This window comes from Emydura macquarii, unplaced genomic scaffold (genome assembly GCF_026122565.2).
Source record: "Emydura macquarii macquarii isolate MOO-44397 ecotype Brisbane River unplaced genomic scaffold, CSIRO-AGI_Emac_v2 contig_2897, whole genome shotgun sequence".
Classification (NCBI taxonomy): domain Eukaryota; kingdom Metazoa; phylum Chordata; order Testudines; family Chelidae; genus Emydura; species Emydura macquarii.
The window spans coordinates 51,460,277-51,486,523 of record NW_027133034.1 but is presented as its reverse complement, the minus strand read 5'-3'; the positions used below and the strand labels follow the sequence as shown (position 1 = coordinate 51,486,523).

The 26,247-nt window shown below is 41.2% G+C and overlaps 1 protein-coding gene across 4 annotated transcripts in view; it reads left to right on the top strand.

Moving 5' to 3' along the window:
• HOMER1 (homer scaffold protein 1) overlaps nt 1–26,247 on the top strand; it is a 154,076-nt gene that overhangs the window by 41,875 nt on the left and 85,954 nt on the right. For all 4 annotated transcript variants that reach the window (XM_067569300.1, XM_067569297.1, XM_067569299.1 and 1 more), the window contains exons 2-3: nt 14,688–14,844; nt 25,308–25,439. In XM_067569300.1, the coding sequence (XP_067425401.1) occupies nt 25,338–25,439 (102 nt within the window). In that variant the 5' untranslated portion in view covers nt 14,688–14,844; nt 25,308–25,337. The remainder of the gene's footprint in view (nt 1–14,687; nt 14,845–25,307; nt 25,440–26,247) is intronic.

Genomic DNA, 26,247 nt, shown 5'->3' with positions numbered 1-26,247 from the left:
TTAGAAATAATCCTCAAATTTTTAACAGTGAAAGTGCTTAACCATTGGAACAAAGTATCGAGGGAAGTGGTGGCTTTTCCATTTCTTGTTGTCTTCGAGACTGGATGCCTTTTGAAAGTTGTGTTTTAGTCAGATAAGTTGTCGCACTCAATACAGGTATGACTTGGTGAAATGTAATCACCTGTGTTTATATAGGAAGTCCGACTAGATTATCTAAATGTTCTGTCTAGCCTTAAATTCTATGAATACCTAGCAGCATTGGAAGTAAAGCAAATCTGTCAATCACAGACAAGGAACTGCTCCACCTTCAAAAGAGTCCATCAGTTGTCCTTTCTCCAGACAAAGGTCAGATGTCTCTTCTACAGAGTCTGGAAACATCTTCCCAAATGTTTGCAGACTTCCTTGAGGCCTTTGATTTGTCAGTATGCAAATTTGGTGTGGGATTATAAAGTATTACATCAGCCTGCCTTAAGTGCTGGAAGTGGCTAACATCACAAAGAGAAACCCAGATAGAAGAGGTGTGTCCTCTTCCAGGAGTAGAGGGGGAAGAAAGACCTGTGTCTCTGTTCTGTAGTGGAACTGATTTTTGCCTTATTCCATAGATAAGTTAGGCAGGGATTCCTCCTTCCTCTCATCCCTGGTTCTTCAGCTCAGGGAATGGCACCAAAATGGTTCTCAGCAGGGTAATTGCTTAAAGGTTCTAAAGAGAAGCCTGCCTCTGCTTACTAGGGCTGCTACTGCCACTGGGTGCAACTCCAACAATACTCTTCTTCTCTCTGAGGGAGAAAAAAATGCTGCAAGAGAAGAGCAGGCCAGCACTTCTCCACTCTGGGATGTTTAGCGTCCTGCACCTTCTGCAAAGATTGGTAGGAAAGGAGCAGCTTCATGTGTCACTTAAATAGCACCTGCTCTTCCCCCCTGCATCTCTATCAGTGTGGTGGTAGCTGAACAGTTCAGCATCAATAAAAATACTTGAGAGACTTTTTATTATGACTGTTTCTCTCCATCCCTCCCTCCCTCCCTTTCTTTCTCTCCTGTGCTTCTGACATTGATTCATCTGGCAATTTTAAGATCAACATAGCCAAAACAAGTTTTGATTGTCTTTATTGTGGATAACACAATGGTCCCACCCCCAGTCACTCAAGCCATAATCTGGGTGTCCTTTTTTTACTCTGCATTCTCAACGCTGCATCCAGGCACTGTCCGAGGCTTTGCCACGTCTACCTCCATAATGCTGAAACGAAATCTCTTCTGCCCAGACTGCCAAGACTCTATAATAGATTCAACATGAGATGATAAAAGTCAAAAATCTCCTGCTGCCTGACTCTGTCAGCCATGTTGCCCCCTCAAGTCTATTCAAAATGTTGCTCATGGGATCATCTTTGTTGCTCATCACTCTAAGATGATAAAGGGTCTTTACAAATATTTTTAAATGATGACACATAGGACAATATCTTGGTTATTGCAGCTGCTGGGATTTTTAATTACCCTTCAAAGATTAACTTCAGCCCATGTTGCAAGGACTCTGACTTTTCCCTTAGATTCCTATTGCTATCTACTCTTTTATCCATAGAGTCTGATCCTGCAACTGGTTTAGCATGAACTTCAGTATGAATTGAGAACTCCCTCACAGGTTTGGTCCCTATGGTAAATGAAAATAACCATTCTAACATTTAAAGTTTATATTGCATACTGACTTCTCATTCATTTTGTTAGACTAGGCCAGACAAGTATTGTAATGGTTGTATTGCTGTGTTAAATGGATTTTAATTCTGTTCTTTATAGGTTTTTATACTGCGCTCATCGTCGTATCTAAACATCCTGTAGTGCATTAAGCAACATGATTACACATTATCATGTGTTTGTTCTCTCATTCACTCCCCAGAGGAAGAAGCATGTGTCGTGGAGTGTCTTGTTTTGGTAGTGGCTCTTTTTAATATAAATATAGCTATTGCAGTGTGTTCATTAGAAAAGACAAGCTCATAGAAATGTGCCTTGTACTTGGAGCAGAAAGTGGTGAAGTTTGTGATGATTCTTGGTTCCTGGGGAAGTTCATTCTGCATTTGTGGCCCTCCCCCGGATAAAGTTCTATCTCCTGCATAGACAAGCTTTACTTTTACTGTTAAGAATTCCATTGTGCCAGAGGAGCATAGCTGTCGACCATGGTCTTTCATCCCGGATCTTTAGATGATCTTTTAGATCTCCTGAGCCCAAGCAATGGAACGCTTTGAGACCTTGAACTTGATTTGAAACTTGCTGGGGAGCCAGTAGCGGAGGATCGGTTCAATATGTTTGCAGTAGCCTGTTTTACTGAGGAGTCATGCTGCAGAGTTCAGAATTAGTTAATTTCCTAAATGCTGAAACTTTATGCCCAGGTTAATTGCATTTCTGTAATCCATCTGAAATGTGACTGAAGGCATAAATAACTGAGGCTAGGTTTGCCCACCGGAATGGGACCAAGTTTTCTAGCCAAGCAGGAATGGTATAAAGTGTAACTTGTGGATGCTGCTATATGAGAGCTCCGTGTTAGCGAGGAATCTGAGTACTCCTAGACTACAGACTAAATTGACCGATTGTGGGTGTGTATCGTCAGTTAACAGAGACTGCATCATATCTCTTCAAAATACTTTCCTCTTCTGCCCATCAGTATCACCTTCGAGTTTCTTGGTTCACTGTCAACCAGCTGCTCTTTATTGAAGAGCTGATCTAATTCAAGCACTGGGTCAACATGGTGATGGTGATGTGGTTGTCTGTGATGAAGGATAGGGAGAACTGTGTATCATCTACATATTGCTGACATGAGTCCATGTTGTTCATGTAATCAGACAACTTGGTTTGTAATACAACTCTAGACTACTCAATTCTAGACTACTCAGTTAGCCTACATGAATATGAAGGAGGTTGCTGGAAATTGATTGATGTCATTGTGTACGCAGAATACCACTAGACAGTAACTTAACCCTAAATTCCTTTATTAAATCCAAAATCCGAATGGTATTTATACAGTTGCTGAAAATATGTCCAAAAGCCTAAATACTAAGCAATTACTACATCATATAGTAACAAACATAAGAAGTGATCAAATAGTTACATAAGGACAAGAACTAGAGGTGCACAAACCCATGTTGGCAAGTTCCGGCTCGGTTAGGCAGGTACAACTAATGAACCCCTTTTAAACCTTTTAACAATCAAGTGATGTCACTTCCAATTGCTAACTTTCGTTAACAACCAGTTTGGGGTAGTGGTGTGTTAGGGATGCTACTGGTTCAATCCATACAATCCTCCTTTGTTGTACAAATAAGTGAAAACGATCCCTTTTAACGGGGGGCCTTCTTTCCAAGGACTCTTCCTCCTATCTCATCAGTTACCTCTCAGGTCCAGTTTTTCCAATTAAACCATATTCTTTGAAGGCCTTCCCACAACTGCTAACAGAACCTCCACTTTACACAAATATATTTTCTTTAGCCAAGCTAATTGAACCCTTTATATACCTATCGGATGCTATAAAGAGCCAGCAAAAATTAGGCCCGTTTCTGTTCCCTTTGAAATGAAAAGTTTTTTTCCCCATCAAATTCAGTGGGAGTATGCCTTAGATATTTTAAAGTTACTTTTCATCTAAGGGAATTGTCAAAATGTGATTTCAAATATAGACTGTCTGATCTTTGTTTTCATGGGATGATGGGCCACACAGCTGTTTCTCTAGCACGCTACACATTCCTGTTTTTCTTTTAAATTGCTCCCCTGTTCTACCCAGATCCCTGTATACTTCTCAATTCAGGCATGAGCCAATAGCACAGAGCAGATGGGGAGGAAGAAAGTGGTTGAAGAAAGCAAATTCACAATATGGGAGTGGGTGAGGAGCCAATAGCAAATTCACAGGATGAGGAAGGAGATGAAGGGGGAATAGAAGCACTCTTCCTCCATAATGATTTTGAACTTGTCCTTTATAAAAGAGAGACTGCATTTCTGCTAAATTAAAAGCTTTTGAGATAACTTATTTTAAAATAAATCTAAACATGCTGTAAATCTAAACAGTGACTTATAGCTGGAGCAGGAAAGCACTAGAGCCAGCTAAAGCTGATTAAACTGGCAGGCCTGACAGCTGTTTAGTGCTTAAAGTACAGCACATCAGTGAAGCCTCCTTTCTGTGATTACCCATCATCAAACAGCAGCTATTGAAGATTCTCTTATTAATGATTAACACACACATAGGAATTAATATATGCTTGGTAAATATAAATTTGGGGGGGGGGGTTAATTTTCAGAAAACTATACAAGATTGCCAACTTCTCCCTTATCTCACTGCCTACCTCTTGTGAATATTTTCAGTTTTTCTTAATTATACTCCAACTTTCTTAGTGATAAAACTTCAACTACTAAAAAACCTACAAAACTATGTGATATATGGGAAAGTATAGTCTACAGAATCTAGGAAATTATTTCAAGACAACATATTGTAGCATTCCTGTCTCATAATCAAACTTAAATTTTAAAAAAACTTGAGCCAGTGAAACTAACTATATAATTAGTGCACATTTCAAAATTTCTTGTAAATAGGAAACTTTTGCCAGAATAAGGGAAAAAATATATTTCTAAATGGTCTTTTCAGTATTTAAGGACACCATCTTTTTTTAAATTGACAGTCAGCAAATCTGATGCTCAATCTGCAATGGTGTTTGGAGTGGTAATCAACTGAGAATTAAAGTATTAAACTGACTAACATGGTTTTGTCTTAAGTAATTGGTGGTGTAGAAAATCTTTTCAGTAAATGTTTATTGGTTGTGATTATAACTTCCAGATTTTTATAAAGTGACAGATTACAGAGATAGGATTAATAGGGCTACCTAGCTAAAAAGAGCAGTTGTATCTCTAAGATTGTCATAAGACATTTAAAGTTCTGACACTTAATAGGATGTAAAAAGCAAAAGCTGTTAGCCTTCTCTGTAATTTAATAGACAGAATGCATTAGCATCCTATAAGCTTTCAAATATTCTAATGACTTAATCCATATTTTTAATGTCTGTTTTCTTGAAATACCATTTTTTTCCTATACAGGGAATGGCTCTGTATATTTTAGTTGCTTCCATAAAGGTTGTAAAATAACGACTCTAATCCTGTATAATGCAGTCTTTTAATAGCACTTACACACAGCAATATCAGATCTTAGGCACTAGTGCAGCATTATCTGGAAATACATTAAGAAGTGCGTTCCAAAATTCAGTGACTTGTTTTTGGAGCTAGTTATCTATGCTTGGTTTCACAATGTCCTAGTGGCTTGAAAGGAAGTGATGCAGTGTTTTTGCTAACTTTTCCAAAATGTTGCCTTTTCATACATCCATAGACAGCCACTTTAATTTTTGTGTATGTATGTATGTACTATCAATGGCTTCAGTTCTGCCAAAATGCAAATCCTAACATTTGAGGTTGAAATGCAGCCTTCATTGATAGTAAACAATTGTTGCTATATGAAGGCTGTTTACCGGTTTATCTGATGTGAATTTTCATGATCTCTGTTCAGTTTCCAGTGGACAGTTGTATATGTCACACAACGTGCTATCACAACTCCATTCTTTTATTTGCTACCATTTATTTGCATCCTTGTTGGAAAATGTAGAAGAGGCCAAGGATTGAATTGGCATGGTGAGTGAATAGTCTGTTACTGCTGGAAGAGGGCCTTCCAAGTCAGGATTAAGTTGTGTTGATTGGGTACTGCCGCTGATCCTGGCCTTTCTACATCTCCTTTGCAAGTAGAGGCATTCAGTCCCCAGGATTGTTCTAATTCTCACAAAAATTGTAATTTGAAAAATAACTACGTATTCTCTACTCTTTATGACATCAAAAAGTCCAGATGATTTTGAACTATTTCTAAACTCAAAGAAAACAAACCTAGAATTAAAAACATCCTAATTTCAAGATGAAATCCATCTGCTCAGTTTAACTAAAGGAGTTTCTGGTGTCCCTAGTTCTGCAGGATGCTGGTTTATACGTATCCATGTTGCTAGCACGCCAAAAACTTGTGCATTTTGAAGTGAGTTGCTTCCCCTTTATGCATGTTATTCTGTATGTTTGGGCTAGCAATACCTCCAGCTAGTTCATAAAGTTCCTGGTGTAATTACTTCACTGGCCAGAAAATAATTAACTTCCTTATCTAGTGAGATGCTTTAAAATAGTGACTGAGATGCCATCACACAAACCTGAAGATTTTGCTAAAGCCAAGGCAACTTCTTCACCCAATTTAGAGAGATATGGGGTAAAATTTTCAAAAGTGTTTAGTTGATTTAGGAGCCTGGAAATCAATGGGTTTGTCTTCACTGCAGTGTTAGCTTGAGGTATAACTTGAGTTTTGCTCCTACATCAACTCCTGTTCCCACACACATCTGTCTTAAGTAAAGTGGTGTTTCAGGCACTAGCTGGGGAGGGTATGGGCTGGTGCTCATGAGTTGCTCAAGCTAGTAATGCAGTGAGGATGTAGTATCTTGGGTCAAAACTTATCAGTTGCTAATCCAGTCTCTCTGCTAATCAAATAACTGTATGGCTGCTCTCAGTTGAAATAGGCTAACTCAAGTGGAATAATTTAAGTGTACTAACTCAAGCTTACTGTTGCATTCAAGACAAGCCCTTACGCTCCAAATGGTATGTATGCACAGCAAATATAGACGAATAGCTGTTCCATTTCTGATGTTACACACTTTTCTGGCAGAAAAAGATTAATGTTCTAAGAAATTACAGGATATATATGGCTTTCAACAATGCCATTTTGTATTATGTCTTTATTAGATTATGTATAGTAAGCAGGATTGGACCTACTCAGGTTTTCCTTTGATGTTTTCCATCCAGTACTATGTGTTGCTGATTCAGTAGATGGCACTGTCCCCTCATATTCGGCTCAAATGAAGTCTTGACTAAAATCTCCATGCCAATCTTTGTAAGAATAGGGCTTTATCGCGGATGTCCTCGCCAAATTCCAGCTTAACTAGGAAGAACAATGTTATTAATTATGCCACATACATTTAAATACATTGATAGTTACAATTACAACACACATGAGTGAATGGCACATGGCAGAGATAGAAACTGGATTGTAGTAAAACATTTCTTGGTCTCTCAAACTTGGCTTGTCGAAACTAACTTAAAATAGTGTGACTGAAAATTGTCACACTGATGGGAAAATTGGCTGAAAGCCTGTAAACAACAATGAATAGTGGTAATTTATCGACTTAGGAGGAGTGGGATCTAGTGCGATTCTGCAGACAATTGTTAAGTCTGGTCTTTAACACTTTCAGTGTTATGGATGTGGAGGCAAATGGCATATTAATCAGATTTGTAGATCTTAATTCTCTTTGAGGTAGGAAAGCTTAAGAGTCTGCAAGTGAGTTGCGGAGACAGTTTTCCCAGTGGTTTCCTATAGCGATAGACCTACTTCAAACTTTTGAGAGGGACTGTATGTGCTCCAGCCTCATGCAAGTTGGTAGAAATAATAAATAGAAAAGGGATTTTCATTTTCCAGCCTGTAAATTTAGGCTTCTTGTTAACCTGTTTCAGTATAGACCTGGGCTTTCTGGGCTTATATTAACTAGCCTATGTTTTCTGGTGCAGAAGTTTTGACAGGGCTCAGAATGGAACTGTAGCTGAGAGGGGGCCTTGATGCAAATGTTCTCAGCTATGTGAAATTAAGAATAGATGGGACCAATCCATCTATAATTAAAGCTTGGAAACAACCAGCAGATATTCTTCCTACATGTGTTGACATCTTTTTAAAAATCCTGGTCTGACTATTTATGCCTAGGCACTGCAATAAGTAAAGGGCTTGTCTGCACTACAGACGCTACAGTGGCACAGCTATGGCTCAGTAGCTGTGCTGCTGTAGTGCCTTAGGCCTGGTCTACACTGGTGATAGAGGTCGATGTAAAGTCACTTACGTCGATCTCCGAACACATGCGTCTACACTGGCACTACAGTTAAGTCAACTTAAATCGCAGCAAAAGTCGACTTAATAAGACCACATCTGCAGGTGGCATAGTGCCTAATTCAAATTTATTGGTTCAATTTAGTGTCAGTGTAGACACACCTTCACTTAAATTGATTTTATTGGCCTCTGGGAGGTATCCCACAATGCCCTGTTGTGATCGATCTGGACATTTGCGCTCTGCTGTTATGTGGTCACGCCACCTGGAAATGTCCCCTCTCCTCAAGCCCCGGGAACATTTGAATTATCATTTTCTGTGCTGCCAGCATGGAGAGAGCTTTGTCACTGGACTCCTCATGGCTACTGCAAAGCCCAAACGCGCTCTAGCATGGAGTTGACCAAAGATCTTAGATCTCATCGGTCTGTGGGACGAGGAGTCCGTTCTGGCTCAGCTCAGAGCCAGCATAAGAAATCAGGATGTTTATGGGAAGATATCCCAGGGCATGCTGGAGAAGGGACCCAAGAGGGACAGGCAGCAGTGCTGCGTGAAGATCAAGGAGCTGCGTCTGTCATATCAGAAAGCCAGGGAAGCTAACAGCCGTTCTGGCTCCTCACCCGAAACATGCCGCTTCTACGATGAGGTCCATGCAATTTGCGGTGGCGATCCCACCAGGGTGCTGCCCCACAGCATCAATACCTCCTCTAGGTCACAGTCCATGGAAAACGAAGAGGACTCCATGGATGAGGAGGAGGCTGAGGAGAGCAGGGTGCAGGAGAGTGGGCTGTCCATTCTCCCTGAAAGTCAGGACCTATTCCTGACTCTAGAGCTGTCCAGAAGCACACAGGACAGCAGTAATGATCCCGGGGAAGGCACATCTGGTGAGTTGTGTTTTTTTTTTTTTTTTTTTCCCCTCCTCCTTCGCAGTTCAGTCCTTTTACATTAGGGAGGGGGGCAGGAAGGGGATTTCAGGCATTTATCGGACTTTACAGGGGGGTTACCCATGGAACAGATTATTTATGTGATAAGATATGCTCTGATAATCATCGGTTGATATCTCACGGCGCATGTTTAAAATACCCGAGCTATACAGCAGATGCCCTGTACCTTTGTATTCCCCATTGCAGTGTCCTACCAAAACACGTGATTATTTTTATTTGGTTTCAGCAGAGACTCCCCCTCCCATGCTGTCCGCAGATCCCCTTGCTTACCATCTCTGTAAGGGCACAGCGAGCCGACCCTTCTGGGATGTTAGGAATGGAATGCGGGTCTGTGTTTGCCCTGTGCACTGCATGGGGGGTATTGTCTACATTGTTGCAGTTGTATCATTTTCTTCTGTCTGCTAACAATGGCTACCTTGCTACTTTCTTTTCATTCTGTAGACACCTTGGCCTTGGCCCAACACTCAAGAAATGCTGCAGAAAGACTATTGCAGATTAGAAACAGGGAGGGCGGGGGGGAAGATGACATGTTTGGCGAGCTCATGAACGCCTCCATGGCCACAGAAACAGAGCTCAGAGTGTGGCGGCTGACCTTGTCCCAAAATATGGACATGGATAGGGAGAGTCACAGAGAAATGCAGGAGCACGATCGCAGTACCACGCAGGTGATGCTGCGAATCATGCGCGACCAGGCAGACATGCTCCGGCGGCTTGTGGAGCTTCAGGAGGAGCAGAGGCAGGACACAGTCCCGCTGCAGCCCCTCCATAATGCTCCTCCATCTAGGGCTGCACTGCTCTGTCCCTTCCCCGCCCCCAAGAAGTCTCGGAGGAGAATGGCCAGGCTGCAGTACATGCTCGCCTCCACCCCGGTGGAGCTAAGCAGAAACTTGTGGCGGCCCCACTGACAGCTGGCCAGCAAGCAACCACACTACCCCTTGAGATTTGAATGAACACTTCCCCTGTTCACCCATGATTTGAATGTTCATAAATAAAAGTTTGCATCATTTCAACATTTCTTTATTAAATCATATGTTGTGCTGGAGGGATTTGGAGGGTACAGATATCGATTTGGGGGGGGGGGGGCGCGGATGTTTAGCAAAGGCAAACAACATACAGGAACAGAAATCAGTCCTGCATCTCATTGAAGAACCTGGTTTTTAAAGCTTCCCTAATGCCAAACGCTCCGCGGTTAGCTCTCGGCGTATTGCTGGCATCTGGCTGCTCATAATTGGCGGCCAGTCTTTCTGCCTCCACAGCCCAACCCTGGGGGTACCTCTTCCCCTTCGCTTCACATGCATTATGAAGAACACAGCAAGCAGATATCACAGAAGGGAGGTACTTCTCACTCATGTCCAACCTAGTGAGGAGACTCCTCCATCTAACCCTTAAATGCCCAAAGGCACATTCTGCAACCATTCTGCAAGTGTTTAACCTGTTATTAAAACACTCCTTGTCGCTGTCAAGGTGCCCAGTGTACAGCTTCATTAGCCAAGGGAGCAAGGGGTAAGCAGGATCTCCCAGGATCACTATGAGCATTTCCACACCCCCGATGTTAATTTTTTGGTCAGGGGAAAAAAGTGCCCGCCTGCATATTAGAGAACAGCCCTGAATTACGACATACATGTGTGTCATGCACCTTCCCAGACCACCCCACAAGGTGTCAGTGAAACAACCCTGGTGATCCACCAGGCCCTGCAGGACCATGGAAAAGTACCCCTTGCGGTTTATGTACTCAGTTGCTAGGTGGGCAGGCGCTAAGATAGGGATGTGCGTCCCATCAATGGCCCCCCCCACAGTTTGGGAACCCCATCGTGGCAAATCCGTCCACTATGTCATGCACATTTCCCAAAGTCACTATCCTTTGTAGCAGAAGTGCATTGATGGCCCTGCATACTTCAGTCACGGTGGTGCCCACTGTAGCTTTACCGACTCCGAATTGATTCCCAACCAAGCGGTAACAGTCGGGGTTGCCAGCTTCCACAGAGCGATGGCGACTCTCTTCTCCACCATCAGAGCTTGTCTCAAGCGAGTATTCACGCGCTTCAGAGATGGGGCCAGCTCTGAGCACAGTTTGAGGAAAGTTGCCTTTCGCATATGAAAGTTTTGCAGCCACTGGTCATCATCCCACAGCTGCATAATGATGTGATCCCACGAGTCTGTGCTTATTTCCTGGGACCAGAACCAGCGCTCCACGGACTGCAGATGATGCACTACAGCCTGCAGCAATCGGGAATTATTCCGCACGATGGCTTGTAGCAGGGCAGCGTCGGTGGCATCGCTGTTGCCTGTGCTTTGGCTTCTTGCTCTACTTCGAAAATACTCGATGATAAGTTGCGATGTATTGTGACCCTCACAATAATAGTGCAGAGTTGAGCTCTCTCTGTCTCTGCAGCAATAGCGAGCGTGCGGAGTTTTTTTTTTGTTTTGTTTTTTTTAAAAGGCGCAAAAATAGTTTTCCTGTTTGTTTGGGGGAAGACGGGCGGGGGAAGCAGTGTTGTGTCACAATGACACTCGTCCCAACAGCCACTGCGGCTAGTTGCACTGTGGGATAACGACCCACAGTGCACTGCTTTGAAAGTCAAAATAAGCACGGTGAGTGTGGACACATGAGACCTTCGCAAACAGCGTGCTGTGTACATGCTGCTGCGACTTCTAAAAATCGACAGGTGAAAGTCAACTTCAAGTAAGTAGACTTCATTCGGCAGTATAGACATACCTTTAGTGTAGATACTTGCTACAATGATGGAAGGGTTTTTTTCTGTCACTGTAGTTAATCCAGCTCCTCATGTGATAGTATGTAGGTAGACAGAAGAATACTTCTGTCAACCTATCAATGTCTGTTCCAGGGCTTGGTCAGCTTAACTCACTGAACAACATAGCTAGGTCGACCTTTGTTTTAGGTGTAGATCAGGCCTAAGTTCGTGAGTCTATAGAAACCATTGACATATCTGAGCACTATAAAGTGAATTAAGGACATCATATTAGCCTCGGTGCATCTACTACGTGCAGATAAACTTGAACATTTTTAAAATTCAAACTTGGATACTATATCACTTCTTTAAAATTCCACTCTTCATTGCTCGTTGTCAAGATATTTCTGGAAAATAATTAATATTATTTTATTAATTAGTAACTAGTTCTTGCCTTACTTACTTTTAGTACTCTGCACAAAACAGATCTTCATAATAGTGGAGGAGTAGTAAAAGAGGCAGTAGCAAGCTGAAAGGAGGAAAAGGATAGCAAGGGGAGGATGGGACTGATTGTTGTTACAGACTTTTTCCTTTTAAAACCATTTTTCCTTTCTTCCCTCAAAGAAATCTTTGCAGACAGGCATGTAGCTTTTTAACTTTGTTTGAAAGTTTTAGAGGTCTCGGAACTCACTAAATTAAAATAAAAATTTATGCCAATCTATACTTAAGTGGTAGTTTCTGACTTTTGCAGACATTTGTAACAGTGCAATGACTTTGGGGTGGGGGGAGTTATTTAGCTGTGAGCTTATAGGAAATACTTCATCTATATTGCACATAAATTGCTTTCAGCTATAGGACTACAGAAATATTCTCTAAGAGGTTCTGATTAATAATGGTACAACAGTTTGATAGACTGTATACATAAATGCCAGAATTAACTTTGTTCAGCTTTCATGTAGTTTGTTTGTATGGGTCTACATCTAAGTAGAAGATAGGATGTTTTTCATACTTTTTGGAATGTTAACCACCAGTAACCCAGGATCCAGTAAACCATCAGTGAATTCTGTGAGCGTACATACAATATCACTGATGCTCAGAAAAGAGGCGAAATCCAGTGTTTAATACACTGAATACTGGTGCCAAAAGTGCATGTGTGTGTTTAGGTATCTATAGCATATATTTGTCATCACCTCATAGGCAGAATGTTAGTGATTACTGTTTTAACCCTAGTTATTTCCAAGTTAGAAAGAAAGAAGAGAGGTTTAACCAGCTGAAGCCATGAATCGTGTGTACAGTTTTTAGAGGCAAGTACTAACAATCAGCAGCTAACATTTTATTTCAATGTCTTAGTAAATCTAAATGTAAGTAGCTCCTATGTTATGTACATTATGTTTTAATGCTACCATAGAAGAATACAAAATGCTTCATTTTATTGAAACTTTTGAAAAGCTTGAAGGTTGAATGACTAATTGAGGTTCCTACTTTTTTCCCTTAGAAATCACATTTCAGTAGTTTCCATTTGTTTTGGGAAGCAAACATTAATATAAATGTAATACTGGGTCTATTGACAAATGTCCCTGGCATATTCCATTTAGCATAACTTCTGGTATATCTAAGAATAAGAGTGCTAGCAGAAAACAGGGGCGTGGTTCAGGTTTTTTATCTTTCTGAGAAGGCTAGATTTTCCCTTTAGACACTGCAAGAGATTCTAATCAGCAGGATATCTGGGCAAAATTGTTGATCACAACTAGTTTAACCAAATAGGTCTGTGCTATCTGCTACTATGTTTAGCCACTATTTCTTACTTACATGGATTAATGTGTGATACAGGTTTGTTTGGGTATTTTTTAAGCTTCCCCTCTTCTCATTTGTGAACAGCTTTACAACATACAAGATGGAAAGAGCAGTCTTGCTTTAATTTACAGAAAGCATTAGAAGCAGTCAGTGCAGGAAAACTTGATAAGCACTGCTCTGTACTTAATGATAAATACCTACAGTTTACATACTAGGATATTGTGACTCATGATATATTGAAAAATCCTCCATTCTTATAGAATTGAATAGGAACAGAGCTCCTATGTGGCATTTCTCCTAATGTTCTTATAGTAGATATCAGCATACCTAAAAGTTAGATTTATTATGCTGAAGTATTTTTCCTAGTCCCAAAATGGATTTGCTCCAAATAACTGTTAAAAGATTTGTAAAATTTCTGTTTTTGTGGGTGTTAAATTTCTTAATACTGGAGAGAACTGGATTTGTGCTATTGCAAAACCCTATTGCATTTAATACAGCTGTAGATGCAGAAAATTTGTGTCAGTTATTGAACGAGGGTCAGAAGTTTAAATATGATACACTTGACAAGCGGAACAAGTGAAGTGATTCAGAGGGGAGGGATGATGTGTGGACTGACAGATGAGGATGATGACTTTTAGCTTCTGAGTTCAGCTGCTGTGTTTTGGGGCAGGGAAAACAGCCTTCCATCCCCATGAATCCTGGGGAAGAGATGACCTAATGATGCGGGTACAGAGGTGTCTGTGTGGAGGACTGGCATCTTGTACTGATCTTTCTCACATTCTCCCCAGATTTCAGTTGGAACTGTGCTGCCATTGGCTAATTACATTGTTCTGTTAGAACATTCAAGTATGGAACGCCAAGGGATGTGGGTTTCACAATATGTTCCTATCACTAATGAATGTCATCTGTAGATTAATTAAATCGAGTAGGCTAGTTCAATTTCAGAGGATATACCATTATTGAATAATCAGAGTACTAAAATGTTTAAAGAAAAGAAGGATTTGAAGTCAGTGCACTCTGCAGTGCTCAATGTACTGAGATGAAATTACACTTACACTGGCTGTCATTAATATAAAAGGAGTAGACAGATGGAGGGTGGGAGCTGTGATGGTGGTGGATTTGTATTTAGATATGTATATCCTTTTTTTATCTGACTTTACAGCTGGCCACTGATTTTGCCTTAAATCTTGCCCTTGTCTGTGTATTAATCCATTTAAAACTGCTGTATCCAACTTCATGTAACAATTTTTGTGGGGAAAATTACTTATGCAAACACAATATGTGCATCCCAATGAGCAGAAGTGTACAATCATGCTCTGTCCAAACCAGATTAATCACTTTTACTTTCTATCCTTCAGGGAACAACCCATCTTCAGCACCCGAGCTCATGTCTTCCAGATTGACCCAAACACTAAGAAGAACTGGGTTCCCACCAGCAAGCATGCTGTTACTGTGTCCTACTTCTATGACAGCACAAGAAATGTCTATAGGATAATCAGCTTGGATGGCTCAAAGGTAAATTCTATTTATGTTAAGATTATTTACTTTGAATTGCTTGATCAACTTTTTACCTGTTTCAGTCTGGCATATTTCACGCACATTCTTAGAAATGTGTCTTACGTCAAAATCTCTCCCAACAGGAAATGTATTGTTGGAGTTTTAAAGTGTGAACAATTCTATTTACGATGTTTAATTGTTCATTAGAAAATGCAATTTTCAATAATTAATATATAAACTTATTACTAAAGTTCAGGAATCACCTTTGTGCAATCTAAAAAAATGTATCTACTGTGTAGGTAATAATCATATCTGTTTTCAGTTTGTTTTCAGTGGAGTATTAATATGATTAGTTCCTTGGCATTATGAAGGATAGCTGTTCACTGATCATAATCTCTCAGTAAATCCTTGTTTGGCATATAATCCTCCATTTTCTGTAGAAACAATGGTGACTTTTTTCTCCTGTAATGCTTTCAAAAGTAAACTCTTACCTAATCAAAATACATATTGAGTTTTGATATTGTCAATTGTCTAGTACATGGATTTAGAGGACTAAGAGTCAGGAATCTTGTTCTGTTGTGTGATTTGGACAAGACAGTCTGTTCCTCAGATTAACCATCTGTAAAATGGATATTAAAATATTTCTTTAATTTACCTGGTAGCTGTGAGTTTTTAAATGTTTGTAAAGTGCTTTGAAATCTGTGGACTAAGGGAACTACATAAGTGCAAAGTATCATTCAAAAATTAAAAGCTGGAATTTTTCCCCGATGCCTTAATTTACAAAACAGTTGCAACTTCTGTGGGTTTCATTGAATTGAAGAATCTAATTTTGTTAGATTAGGGGTATAGCAAAAAACAAGGATTATGCATCACAGATGATGTGTATTTTACCAAAAGTTTTAAAGCCTATTCCAATGCAAATTGCATGATTCAGCAGAATTTGTTTGAATTCCTTAATGAACGTTCAAGTGCTTGCTCATATTGATTCCATTCTAGGTGTGTGTGCACCTCTGTGCACGGTTACCGGAATTTTTTTTCCCTTCAGCAGTACCCATAGGTCTGGTGCCAGCACCCCCTGGAGTCCCGCGCGAATGCTGCGGTATAACAGAAAGATGCTGAGTGGGGATTGGGCTTTGGGGTGAAGCATGCATGGAGCAGGGGGCAGGGCCATGATCCGAGCTCTAGGGTCCCTTCTGAATGTGGGCCCGGCATTATGGCGCCATTGTAAACTCAGTGATAGGTAAGAGAGTATTTAAAAAAAAAAAAAAAAAAAATTTAAAACAGAGGCTTCCTATTATATTATATGTTAGGTAAGCTACAATTTAGGGTTACCTGCTATTGAGTAAGCATTCCCTTTCTGATATTAAGGTGGGTAGCAATATCTGGCATCTATAGCAGTCTCTATCTCTAGGCCTGAAGAAGTTAACCTTCAAATGCAGGAACTGATCAGGCTGCAGGTCATACTCTTGCACAAGGGTCAGCTCTAAATCCAGAGCAAATTATATTTTTAAATTCAGCCTTCTCTTTTCCAAGCTGTAGCTTCCACACACGATATCTGGATCATATGTTAGTAAGATGTTTTTGCAAGATGCACAAAATAAGGCTTAAGAAATGTCCCATCAGCCAAAGCACACCCTTCTGTTGAACAGAGGTAAGAGTAGACTGTTTATGTAACTTTAAACCAGTGGATACAGGCTTCTTAATTTAATCAGGTTTTGCTTACTCTGGGTAATGTGAAGGATGATGAACTCCAGTGTGCAGTGGTGATCAGTTCTTCCTTTAGTCTTTGGCAAAAGTCTGGTGTTCTATAGTGATTTGAATATGCAAAATTGCTTTGTAAATGCTAAGTATCATTTTGTTTATTGATTACCTATATTCATTAAAATATTTTATGTAAACTCCAAATTAATTCAAATGTATTGCACCTGAAATTGATGTTGCTGTTATGGTAATCTTAGGAAAATCTACTGTTTCTGAGAAGTTGTTGTTTCTGGGCAGTACACAATTTATTTTTTATTATGGTGCTGCAATAAAGACATTTTTCCCCCCCCTCCGACTTCAAGTGTGCAAATGACCACACTGCACCTTAGGCGGGGGGTGGGGGGAGAGGGAGGAGGAAGCATTGTCCAGCTTGCTGGCGGAAGGGGAATAGCACTTTACGGGCTGGGGCTTGCAGAGGGGCTTCGAAGCTGCTGCAAAAAGGGGAGTGGGTCAGCTGACTCATCCCCAGGGACTGAAAGGGCTGGGAAATTGGAAAGGGGCAAGCCTGTCAGGAAAAGACCCTTTTCCAGACCAGATGGAGCAGCACCCAGCCTCCCTTCCCTTGAGGTGGCAAAATACCAGGTTTGGCCAGGACTTGCTGTGAGCATGGTGCTAGTTGCTCCTTTCTAGAAGGGCTGGGAAGGAATTTTTCCCTCACCACCAGATTGGTGTAGGTGGAGTGGCTTTTTTTTTTTTTTTTTGCCTTCCCCACTGTGGGTTATGGGGGAGAGGGGGTGCTTTGTTATGGTCAGTAGGGAAGGGAGTTAGGCTATGATGTCGCAACTCATGATGTAAGTGTGGAGTGGATGTCCATAGCAGTCCATAGCAGATACTCTGTAGGGAAAGGTTACAGTGACCAGATAAATAGCCTGGATTTAAAAAGGAGGTGTTTGTTAAAGGAGCAGAATAGGATGTGGGGTAGTTTTGGCACTCCTATGAATGGCAGGGCAGGGTGTCAATCCCTCTTCCTTATAGTCTACCTTAACCTTCATTTGGTCAGGGGGGATGATACTCCCATCAACTTCAGTGGGGCCAGGAGTTCACTCCCCAGGCATGTTTTTATTATGTTTAAGCCCTTGAAATCACTAAGTATATCTTCAAGGCAATAAGAACTTGTCAGCAGAAAGGTACTAGTTTTGGTAGATGGTGTTGTTTTGCTTCCCACTCCTGTAAAAAGGAAAGGTTCACATATTTATGGTGGAAGACTGTGGCCATGATAGAACTCCGAGTTGGGGACCTTGACAAAATGTTTCTTTTGATGCAGTGTAGTTGTAGCCATATCAGTCCCAAGATATTAGAGAGATGAGGTGGATGAGGTCATATGTGTTATTGGACCAACTTCTGTTGGTAAGAGAGACAAGCTTTTGAGCCACATAGAAGTCTTCTTCAGGTCTCAAAACTTCCTTAAGGCTAGTCTACACTTAAAAATTACAGTGGCACAGCTGTATCTGTACAGCTGTGCCACTACAAGAGCACTTGTGTCACTGTGTTATGTCAGTGGGAGTGAGCTCTCCCGCCGACATAATAAAAACCACCTAAACAAGCAGCAGTAGCTATTTTTGCAGAGGAGTATCTCCTGCCAACATAGCACTGTCCACACAAGTGTTTATGCTGGCAAAACTTAGGTTGCTTAGAGGTGTGGGGCTTTTTTTCCTCATCCCTGAGTGACAGAAGTTTTGCCAGCGTAAGTGCTAGTGTAGACAAGGCCTTAGTATCACAGTAAAATTCAAGATGGATCTGCTTATTTAGCATAAGCAGTTAATGCATATTTGTTTGAGGTGAAGTGGTCTATTATCATGCCTTCACCTTGAATGATCCCTTGAAATGTGTTAACTAGTTATGCAAAAATAATCTGTTCCATCTTGTATTTAGCTGTAACATCGAGTAAGGTCTGGTCTACACTACAGACCTTGTTTAGATCATCTGTGCCCCTGTAGTTTCCACAAGAAGAATTCCAAAGCATGCTGCCTTTTTTTTTACGTGGGGTCTTTCTGCCTAGTTCCATGCAGTTCTGTTTGTGTGGAATGTCCTTCCCAAACTAATCTATTAGGCTGCCATCTTCTCCTCTTTCACATCTCATCAAGGTCCACTTCTTCCATGATGCCAACCAGAAGGGAAGGTTAAGTGGGTTTATCAAAATGTGTATATATGTAGGATATAAATAAAACTTGAACATATTTGATTGTATCCCTCTTCCTAACTTCTGAATGATGCTTGTCATCTTAGATTATAAGATTTTCAGGATAGGGACGATATAGATAGATAGCTATAGATAATAGCATCTAGAAATCACAAACGGTGATTGTGCAAGGCACTGTACAAAGATGACATGGTCCCTGTCCTGAAGCTCTTATGTAGTTATATACTTGTATATCCATAAATAACGTTATTCGTTAACCTCTTATGTTAATATCCTTTTATCTGGTATCCTGTCCCCCTACTTTTAGGGAATGAGACCAGGCCTGAAAGTCTAACTCTGATCTTCTCATGTAACAATACAGAGCAGTTGTTGCTAAGCCTTTCAAATTTCATTTACTATACAGTAATTTCATATCTTCCTCCTGAAGTTTAGCTTAATCTCTCTTTCTCTTGTCCTCCTGCCTGATGCGAGGGCAGGGACTCTCCATTATTCCTTACCCTCAGCACACTCAGAGGCAATGCGTTGGAAGAGGGGTCACGCGGGGTCTTGTCCCCACCCCTCACAGAGTTGCTGCTTGGCTTGTAATGAGCATGCTCAGTAACATCTGTTGAAGCTGTTGCCCTCACTCTGCCACCCACACTGTCAGCAAGTACCAGTCGTCTCTGAGCACACTGCTGCTGAGTGGGAAAATAAGGTTGTTTCCTTTGCTTTCTCCGTTTTGTCCATCCAGCCACAGTCCATGGCAGCTTCTGAGAGCAAAGAGTGGGATCCTGGCAATATCTTGCCATGCCCCATCAGGAAAAGTGGCTTCCACTCAGCTAATTCACATGCTCCTAATTCCTTCACAAGTAGTGGGCAATGTGGGGAGAATTCCAGTCATTTGTGCTTGATCTGCCTGAGACTCAGGCTTGCTAAAGCTAATATAGAACAAGAAGAGTGCTGTTCAGGTTTGAAGACAGAATGAGCCACATGAGTATGACTCATAAGTCATAAGCCAGCCATGATTATATCACTGCTGGAGAGAATCTTTATATTTAACAACTGTTGTGAAATAAACTGGTTAAGTATTACAGTATGATTTGTTTAATGCTATATATAGATTAAACTAAGACCTTTGAAGTGGGTCTTCACTGGTATGCTTTTGAAGAAACTGAAAATTAATATTACTATCACTTTTAGCACAAAATAAAACATTTGACTGCAGTTGTTCTCTGTATAGTCAGTGGAAAGAACAGCTCCGATATGTACCCTATTTCCTGAAAGCTAGGCAAACTCAGTTGAAAGGAAAACATGAAAGCTACTTTATTATTCTAACCCAATTTAGAGAGAACACGTGCAGTTTTCTTTAAAATGAAATTGATTGTCCAGTTCACACTCTATTCAGAATTAAGAAAAATGTTATCGTAAAAGTACAAAAAAGTTTTTAAAAAGTTTTTTTTAAAGTAGATTAATCTTTGGCATTTATTTGTATGTGTGTGTGTATGTGTGTGTGTGTGTGTAATATATATATATATATATATAATATGCATGTTGTTTCCTGTCTGAAAATGGGGCGTCACTCAACGGGAGCAGTAATAGGTTGGTTTAATCGGTCTCAGGTCTCCAGGCAGACTTAACAATAAAGGCATCTCATGGAAGGTCTCACAGAACTGTGCGTGCTAGTACAAACAAACTGATGGTCGGTTGGCGCAATTGCTAATAATATGAGTGGCTGAGTTCAGCTCTGTGTCAACTGGCTGAGCGTGGCAGCTGTGCCCCCAAACAGCAGAGTAGTGTTTAGCTGGAGCAAACACCAGGTGTATGAAGGACCAAGGGTCTGCTCCCAAAGAGGTTCTGCATAGCATCTGTATGAAGGTGGTGTGGGACGAGATCTTCATGTTCAGATTGTTCTAGGTGAGGCTGGAATGTCAAGCTGTAGCAGAATTTTACTGCCAAGTGTATGATGGCTGGTTGGTATGACAGTAACCATCCTTGTACATGGATCAAGATAAGATGATTGCTTAGATGGAAAATAGTTGCTGCTGTCTTAAGTTTCACCAAAAATGAATCTCCATTGCTGGAAGTAAGTGGTCAAAATGTCCATGCTTTGGCTGAGATTCCCTGCAATCCTTTGGAAATTGTTTCCAGTGTCAGCAATACAACATCATAAGCATACACATGCTTCTTGGCCTGCATATCAGGAAGGTCATATGTGTATATGTTGAACAAAAAGGGAGCCAAAATTGACTCTTGTGGAAGGCCATTGTGGAGATGGAGTTTCAAGCAACTCATTTTTCTCCAACTTGCAGTCTGTAGCTTTGGTTACTAAATCATTTCTTGGATCAACTGCACCATTGTCCTACAAGGTATAACTTGCAGCAGCTTGGCAGTGAACCAATATGCCACATGATCTGACACCTCAAGTTCAGTTGGGGACAAGGATCTCAAAAAAGGTACCAAAATCCCCAGTTCTGGCACCGGCACCAGGATCATTGACACTGAATGCCTTTGCAGCTTTGGCACAAACCCTGGGACAGGTTAGATGCATCACCTACACCTTCTTCTTTGAAAGGCGCTGAGAGGCAGACGAGCACTGAACAGCACAGCTCTGAGTGTTCCTTGGGATTGTCTTGCAAGGAGGACTCAAAGCACTCCTCCAGCAACAAGCTGTCCAAGCCCATATCAAAACGAACAGTTGAAGACAAGGGGCTGACTGAAAGCGGGTTCAGCCATATGCGGTCAGTAATGAGTTAGATGTTGAGATTCACAATGGAACTAACACTGACACGCAGGCCCACCACGGTATGAAGATACACGCTGACAAAGGAACCACTGTCTCCTGTGCCAGGACTGGAATCAGCATTTGCATTCTCAGGGCTGGGATCTTATCAAGCAACTTCAGCATCCCAATTTCTCTTCACTCCCTCCCATTGCTCCTTCTCTCCTACATCGTCTAGGGAGCCCTTTTGCCTCAGGTCAGCAAGGAACTCAAGAAGGAATTCTGGAGACACCCTGTACTGAATACAGTTGTGCTTGGCCAGCCCATTGCCAATCTACCTGGTATCTGTACAACTTGCCAGCTTGGCCTTATTGGCCATACTAGGGTCTGCCCTCCTACATATCTAGAAGCAGCTCCCTGCCACATGCCTTGAGAAAGAGGAGGTTTTGATAGCTGGCAGTATAAGCGATCAAGCCCCATATGCCTGATTCTGAGGAGGATCCTCATGAGTAGGCAGAGATTCTTCTGGAGACACCCTGCGAACCTCCTTCACCTGACAGGGAAATCACATCACCCCCAGCTGTGGCCATTGATCTCTTTGAGGCCTTCCAGGACTTGTCCACAAGAATAGCTGAAACACTGGACATCCAAGACACCAATGATCCAAGAGAACATGCACAAGCATTTTGACATGCTCAGCACCCTCAAGAATTGCTCTCCCTGTTTACTAGTGCCATACTGGAGACAGGAAAAGCACTTTGGAACACTCCAGACTTGCTTTCCCCAATTTCAATGAGAGTAGAAAAATGTTATCAAGTGCTGCCCAAAGACTTGAGCATATTTTGATGTTTATCTTTCCCTGGGGTCTCTGATAGTGTCCATAATCCAAAGAAGACTAGGACCATCGTGATGCAGTGTGCTTCTTGGCTGTAGGCATCTGGTATTCCAAAGGAAGTGAAGAAGACTATAGAAGACTTGCCCTTCAAGGGGATTAAGCTCTTCCGTGGGTGGATGGATAAAATACTCCATTCCCTAAAGGATTCAAGGGCAATGCTGAGGTCACTAGGAAGCTACACCCCAGTGGCATGCCCTAAGCCTTTCAAATACTAAATGCAGCAGAGGGAAAGAATGCCATGCTACACTCATAACTGCCAACTGGAATAGCTACACAGAAAATGATCCTGCTATTCCATAAGGAGTCTGTCATTCCCCTCCTTTGTCATGCATGTGGCTTAAAGGCAGCAGTGTCAGGAGGTACAATAAAACAAATCCATAGGTGATCTTGGAAATTGCCACTTCCCTTTCCATCGGGCATGACCAGATCACAGCTAACAAAGGAGTGCTAGACATCATTGCCAATGGCCACCCCCTCCATTTTTGTTCCTTGCCCCTACCTATTACCTTTCCTCCCTACCTCTTCAGGAACTCTTCTCATGAGAGCCTCTTACAAAAAATGGCCTCATTGCTGCTTCTAGGAGCTTCTGGTGAAGGTGTGATAGGAGTAGAGGGGAAGAAGGTTCTCCTTTGTCTTACCCTAGTCCTGAGGGCACTGAGCAAATAATATACATATGCCACCTCCAGATTCAGGATGTAAAACTTGCTTCCATGTTTCATTACTGAAAGTTCAAGACTGGTCTGTGGCTCTCAGCTTGCAAGATGTGTACTTCCACATTGCCATCCACCTGGCCCACAGGTCATTCCTGAGATTTACTGTGGGGCCCAGTTACTACAGTGCAAAGTACGGCCATTCAGACTTTCCATGACACAATCAGCCTTCAAAAAATGTCCACCCATTGTGACAGCTCACCACCAGGTTGCTTTCCTGCCAGAGGACAGACTCCTCTCACTTCAATTCTTACTCAACTTGGTGAAATCACATCCAGTTACCATGGTGTGGTCTTGCCTCACATTACTAGGCTACATGTCCGCATATATTTATATGACACCCTTTGCCTGGCTTCACCTACAGTCACTACAAATCTGGCTTGGTCAGTTTGCTCTCCAGTAAAAGAGCCGATGAGTAAGAAAGTCCTAATACCATCTCATGTTTTCTTAGTGCTGGGATGGCTACCACAATCCACCCATGCCCAAAAAGGGGTGCAATGCACAACACTTTCCCCAGTCCTGGCATTGATCACAGCTGTGTCAAAGACAGGATGTGGAGTCTACCTGGGTCATCTACAGATAAAAGGGGCCTGATCCCCAGAAGACAGTAGACCTGCATATAGAAGCATGATGAGGTATGTCTACACAGCAATTAGACACCTGCAGCTGGCCCATGCAGCTGACTCTGATTCAGGCTATGGGCTATTTCATTGCTGTGTAGACTTCTGGGCTCAGGCTGGAGCCCAGGCTCTCGGATCCTCCCACCTCACAGAGTTGCTGGTGTGCGTGGCATTCCTCCCTGTTCTATGATGCTCACTGCAAATATTGATAGGCAGTATGTCTGCGGTGTGCTACATAAATAAGCAAGGGGGTACCCGCTCATCTCCCACTCTGTAGAGAAGCAATCACTTTGGAAATAGTGTTACCCACATAGAATGACTTTGGTGGTGCTCTGTGTCCTGGGATTCAGCAATGACCTGACATACTGCAAGCAGACTGTCTATCTTAAACTATGAGTGATTGATTTTTGCAGCAATCACCAGCTTGATATTTCACCAATGGGGGATCCATTGATAGAATTGTTCTGCCAACAAGGATGATGTCAAGCGTCAGAACTTCTGTTCCAGAGGTGGCATGAGTCCAGGATCACTGCCAGAAGCCTTTCTTGTACAGTGGTGTCAAGACCACCACCATGCCTTTCCACCCAATTCCTCTCACTCCAGGATCATTGACAAAGCCAGATGAGACCAGGCTATTTTTTCACTCTGGTATTATGTATATGCAATAACTACTGTAGGTTGCCTAAATGGTAAGTTTGAAGTAGTCTATAATGCCAGAAAGGCCCAGGCAAGGGACAGTCCACATTTCACATTAACTGTAGTACAGAATATCTTTTGCCGAACACTATGTAGCCAGTGTTACTTCTCGATCAGTTTGGCTAGTAGTGAATTTCAATAACAAGTAGGTCTTGGCTCATTTTGTTGTTGATCTAATAGAGCATTTGGGTATTAACAACATATTAAGCATTTATTTTTCACATGAATTTTGAGTCAGTTGTGTAGTTCTGCTTCACAGGGATTAGAATGTGTTCTGTACAAACTTTGGTGCAATTGATGAACTCCTGACCCCATTGAAATCAATGACAAAACTCCAGTTGATTCGGTAGGACTAAAATGTCACTCAATAACTGCTTTTTTGGTGTCCAGTATAAAGTTCTGAGTGTAGCAGAGGAATTCATACACATTTGCAGCTTGCTATGGATATGTAACTGATACCTTTTATACTATTTTGCAGTATTCGAAACTTGGTGTGTAACTTTTTTCTATAGTTGTATGTGTTACCCCATTAATGCTATCCAGGTTCACATAAAGGAACAAAAATCACAGAAAAGTTCTGAAAACTACAAAATTGTGTTTCTGAACACACATTTTGAAGCTTTTAGTTTAGTGTAAGCCAACAGCTGTCTTAGCAGTATGTCTTTAGAATGACGCAACAACATACCCACCATAAAATCTGTGGTGTTCTTTTTTTCTGACCTCATTGGCATCTTTCCTAGAAAAAAAATGCCACTCTGCATATTAATAACTGTAGATGTGATTGGAACAGTTTTTATCACTTCAAAATCATGGCTGCCAGTTTATATGGCTTTGCCAAAGAGTTGTCTTGATGCCATACTATATCCAAATATTCAGTATATGAGCATGTTTGCTTGTGGATCTTACGCTATTTACAATTTGGTGAGAACGTCTTATAACTGCTATTACATTTTCATTGCAGGCAATAATAAATAGCACTATCACCCCCAACATGACATTTACTAAAACATCCCAGAAGTTTGGCCAGTGGGCAGACAGCAGGGCGAATACGGTCTATGGCTTGGGATTTTCCTCTGAACATCATCTTTCAAAAGTAAGTAAACACATTTAAAAAAAAAAAAAAAAAAAAAACCTGAGTGGTATGGAAAAATGTGTTTTTTTTCCCTCAACAGTCAAGGTGATTGAGGAATAACTAGAACCAAATTAATATCTTACATTGGCTTGACACTCAATAGTGTTAAGGTAGTAATTACATATTCTCTGAATCCAGCCTTTATAACATGGAAAAGTGAGAGGGGCATCCCTGGCAGCAGGGTTTTAAACCCATTTGGTAATACCCATGAATTTTTTTTTAAAAAGATAAATTTTAGATTTGTATTTTAACCTTACAGCAGAATGTAAAATGTCATCTTTTATCTCTTGCCATAAAAGATTTTCTGACAATTTTCCCCCTAGGAAATCAAAACATTTACGTGGAAGATCAGTTTACTTTTTTTTCTTTTAAGAAGGAAGGAAGATTCAGGCCCTAAATTCAAATAGTTTTTTCTTGCTATATTTGAATTCCATCAGGGAAATCGTGGCTCAGTAAATGGCACACTTTTTTTTCAACTGTAATTTCACCCATGTTTTTCTTCCCCCTTTTTCCTCCACTTTCTACCATAGAACTAACATTTTATTACAAACATTTAAAAAATTGAAAACGTAAGGGAAAGTTAGAAAAAAACAGTGGGGGGGAAATAAAACTAATTTTATTAATAGAGTATAGAAAATATAAGTAGGTTACCAGTAATATTGAGAAATACCTTGCAGTGTATATGAAATTGTTTGCTGGCCTCTTTGAAAATGAAAATCCACTTTCATAAGGGCTCACATTTCCCAAGGAGGAGCAGTACTGTTCATGT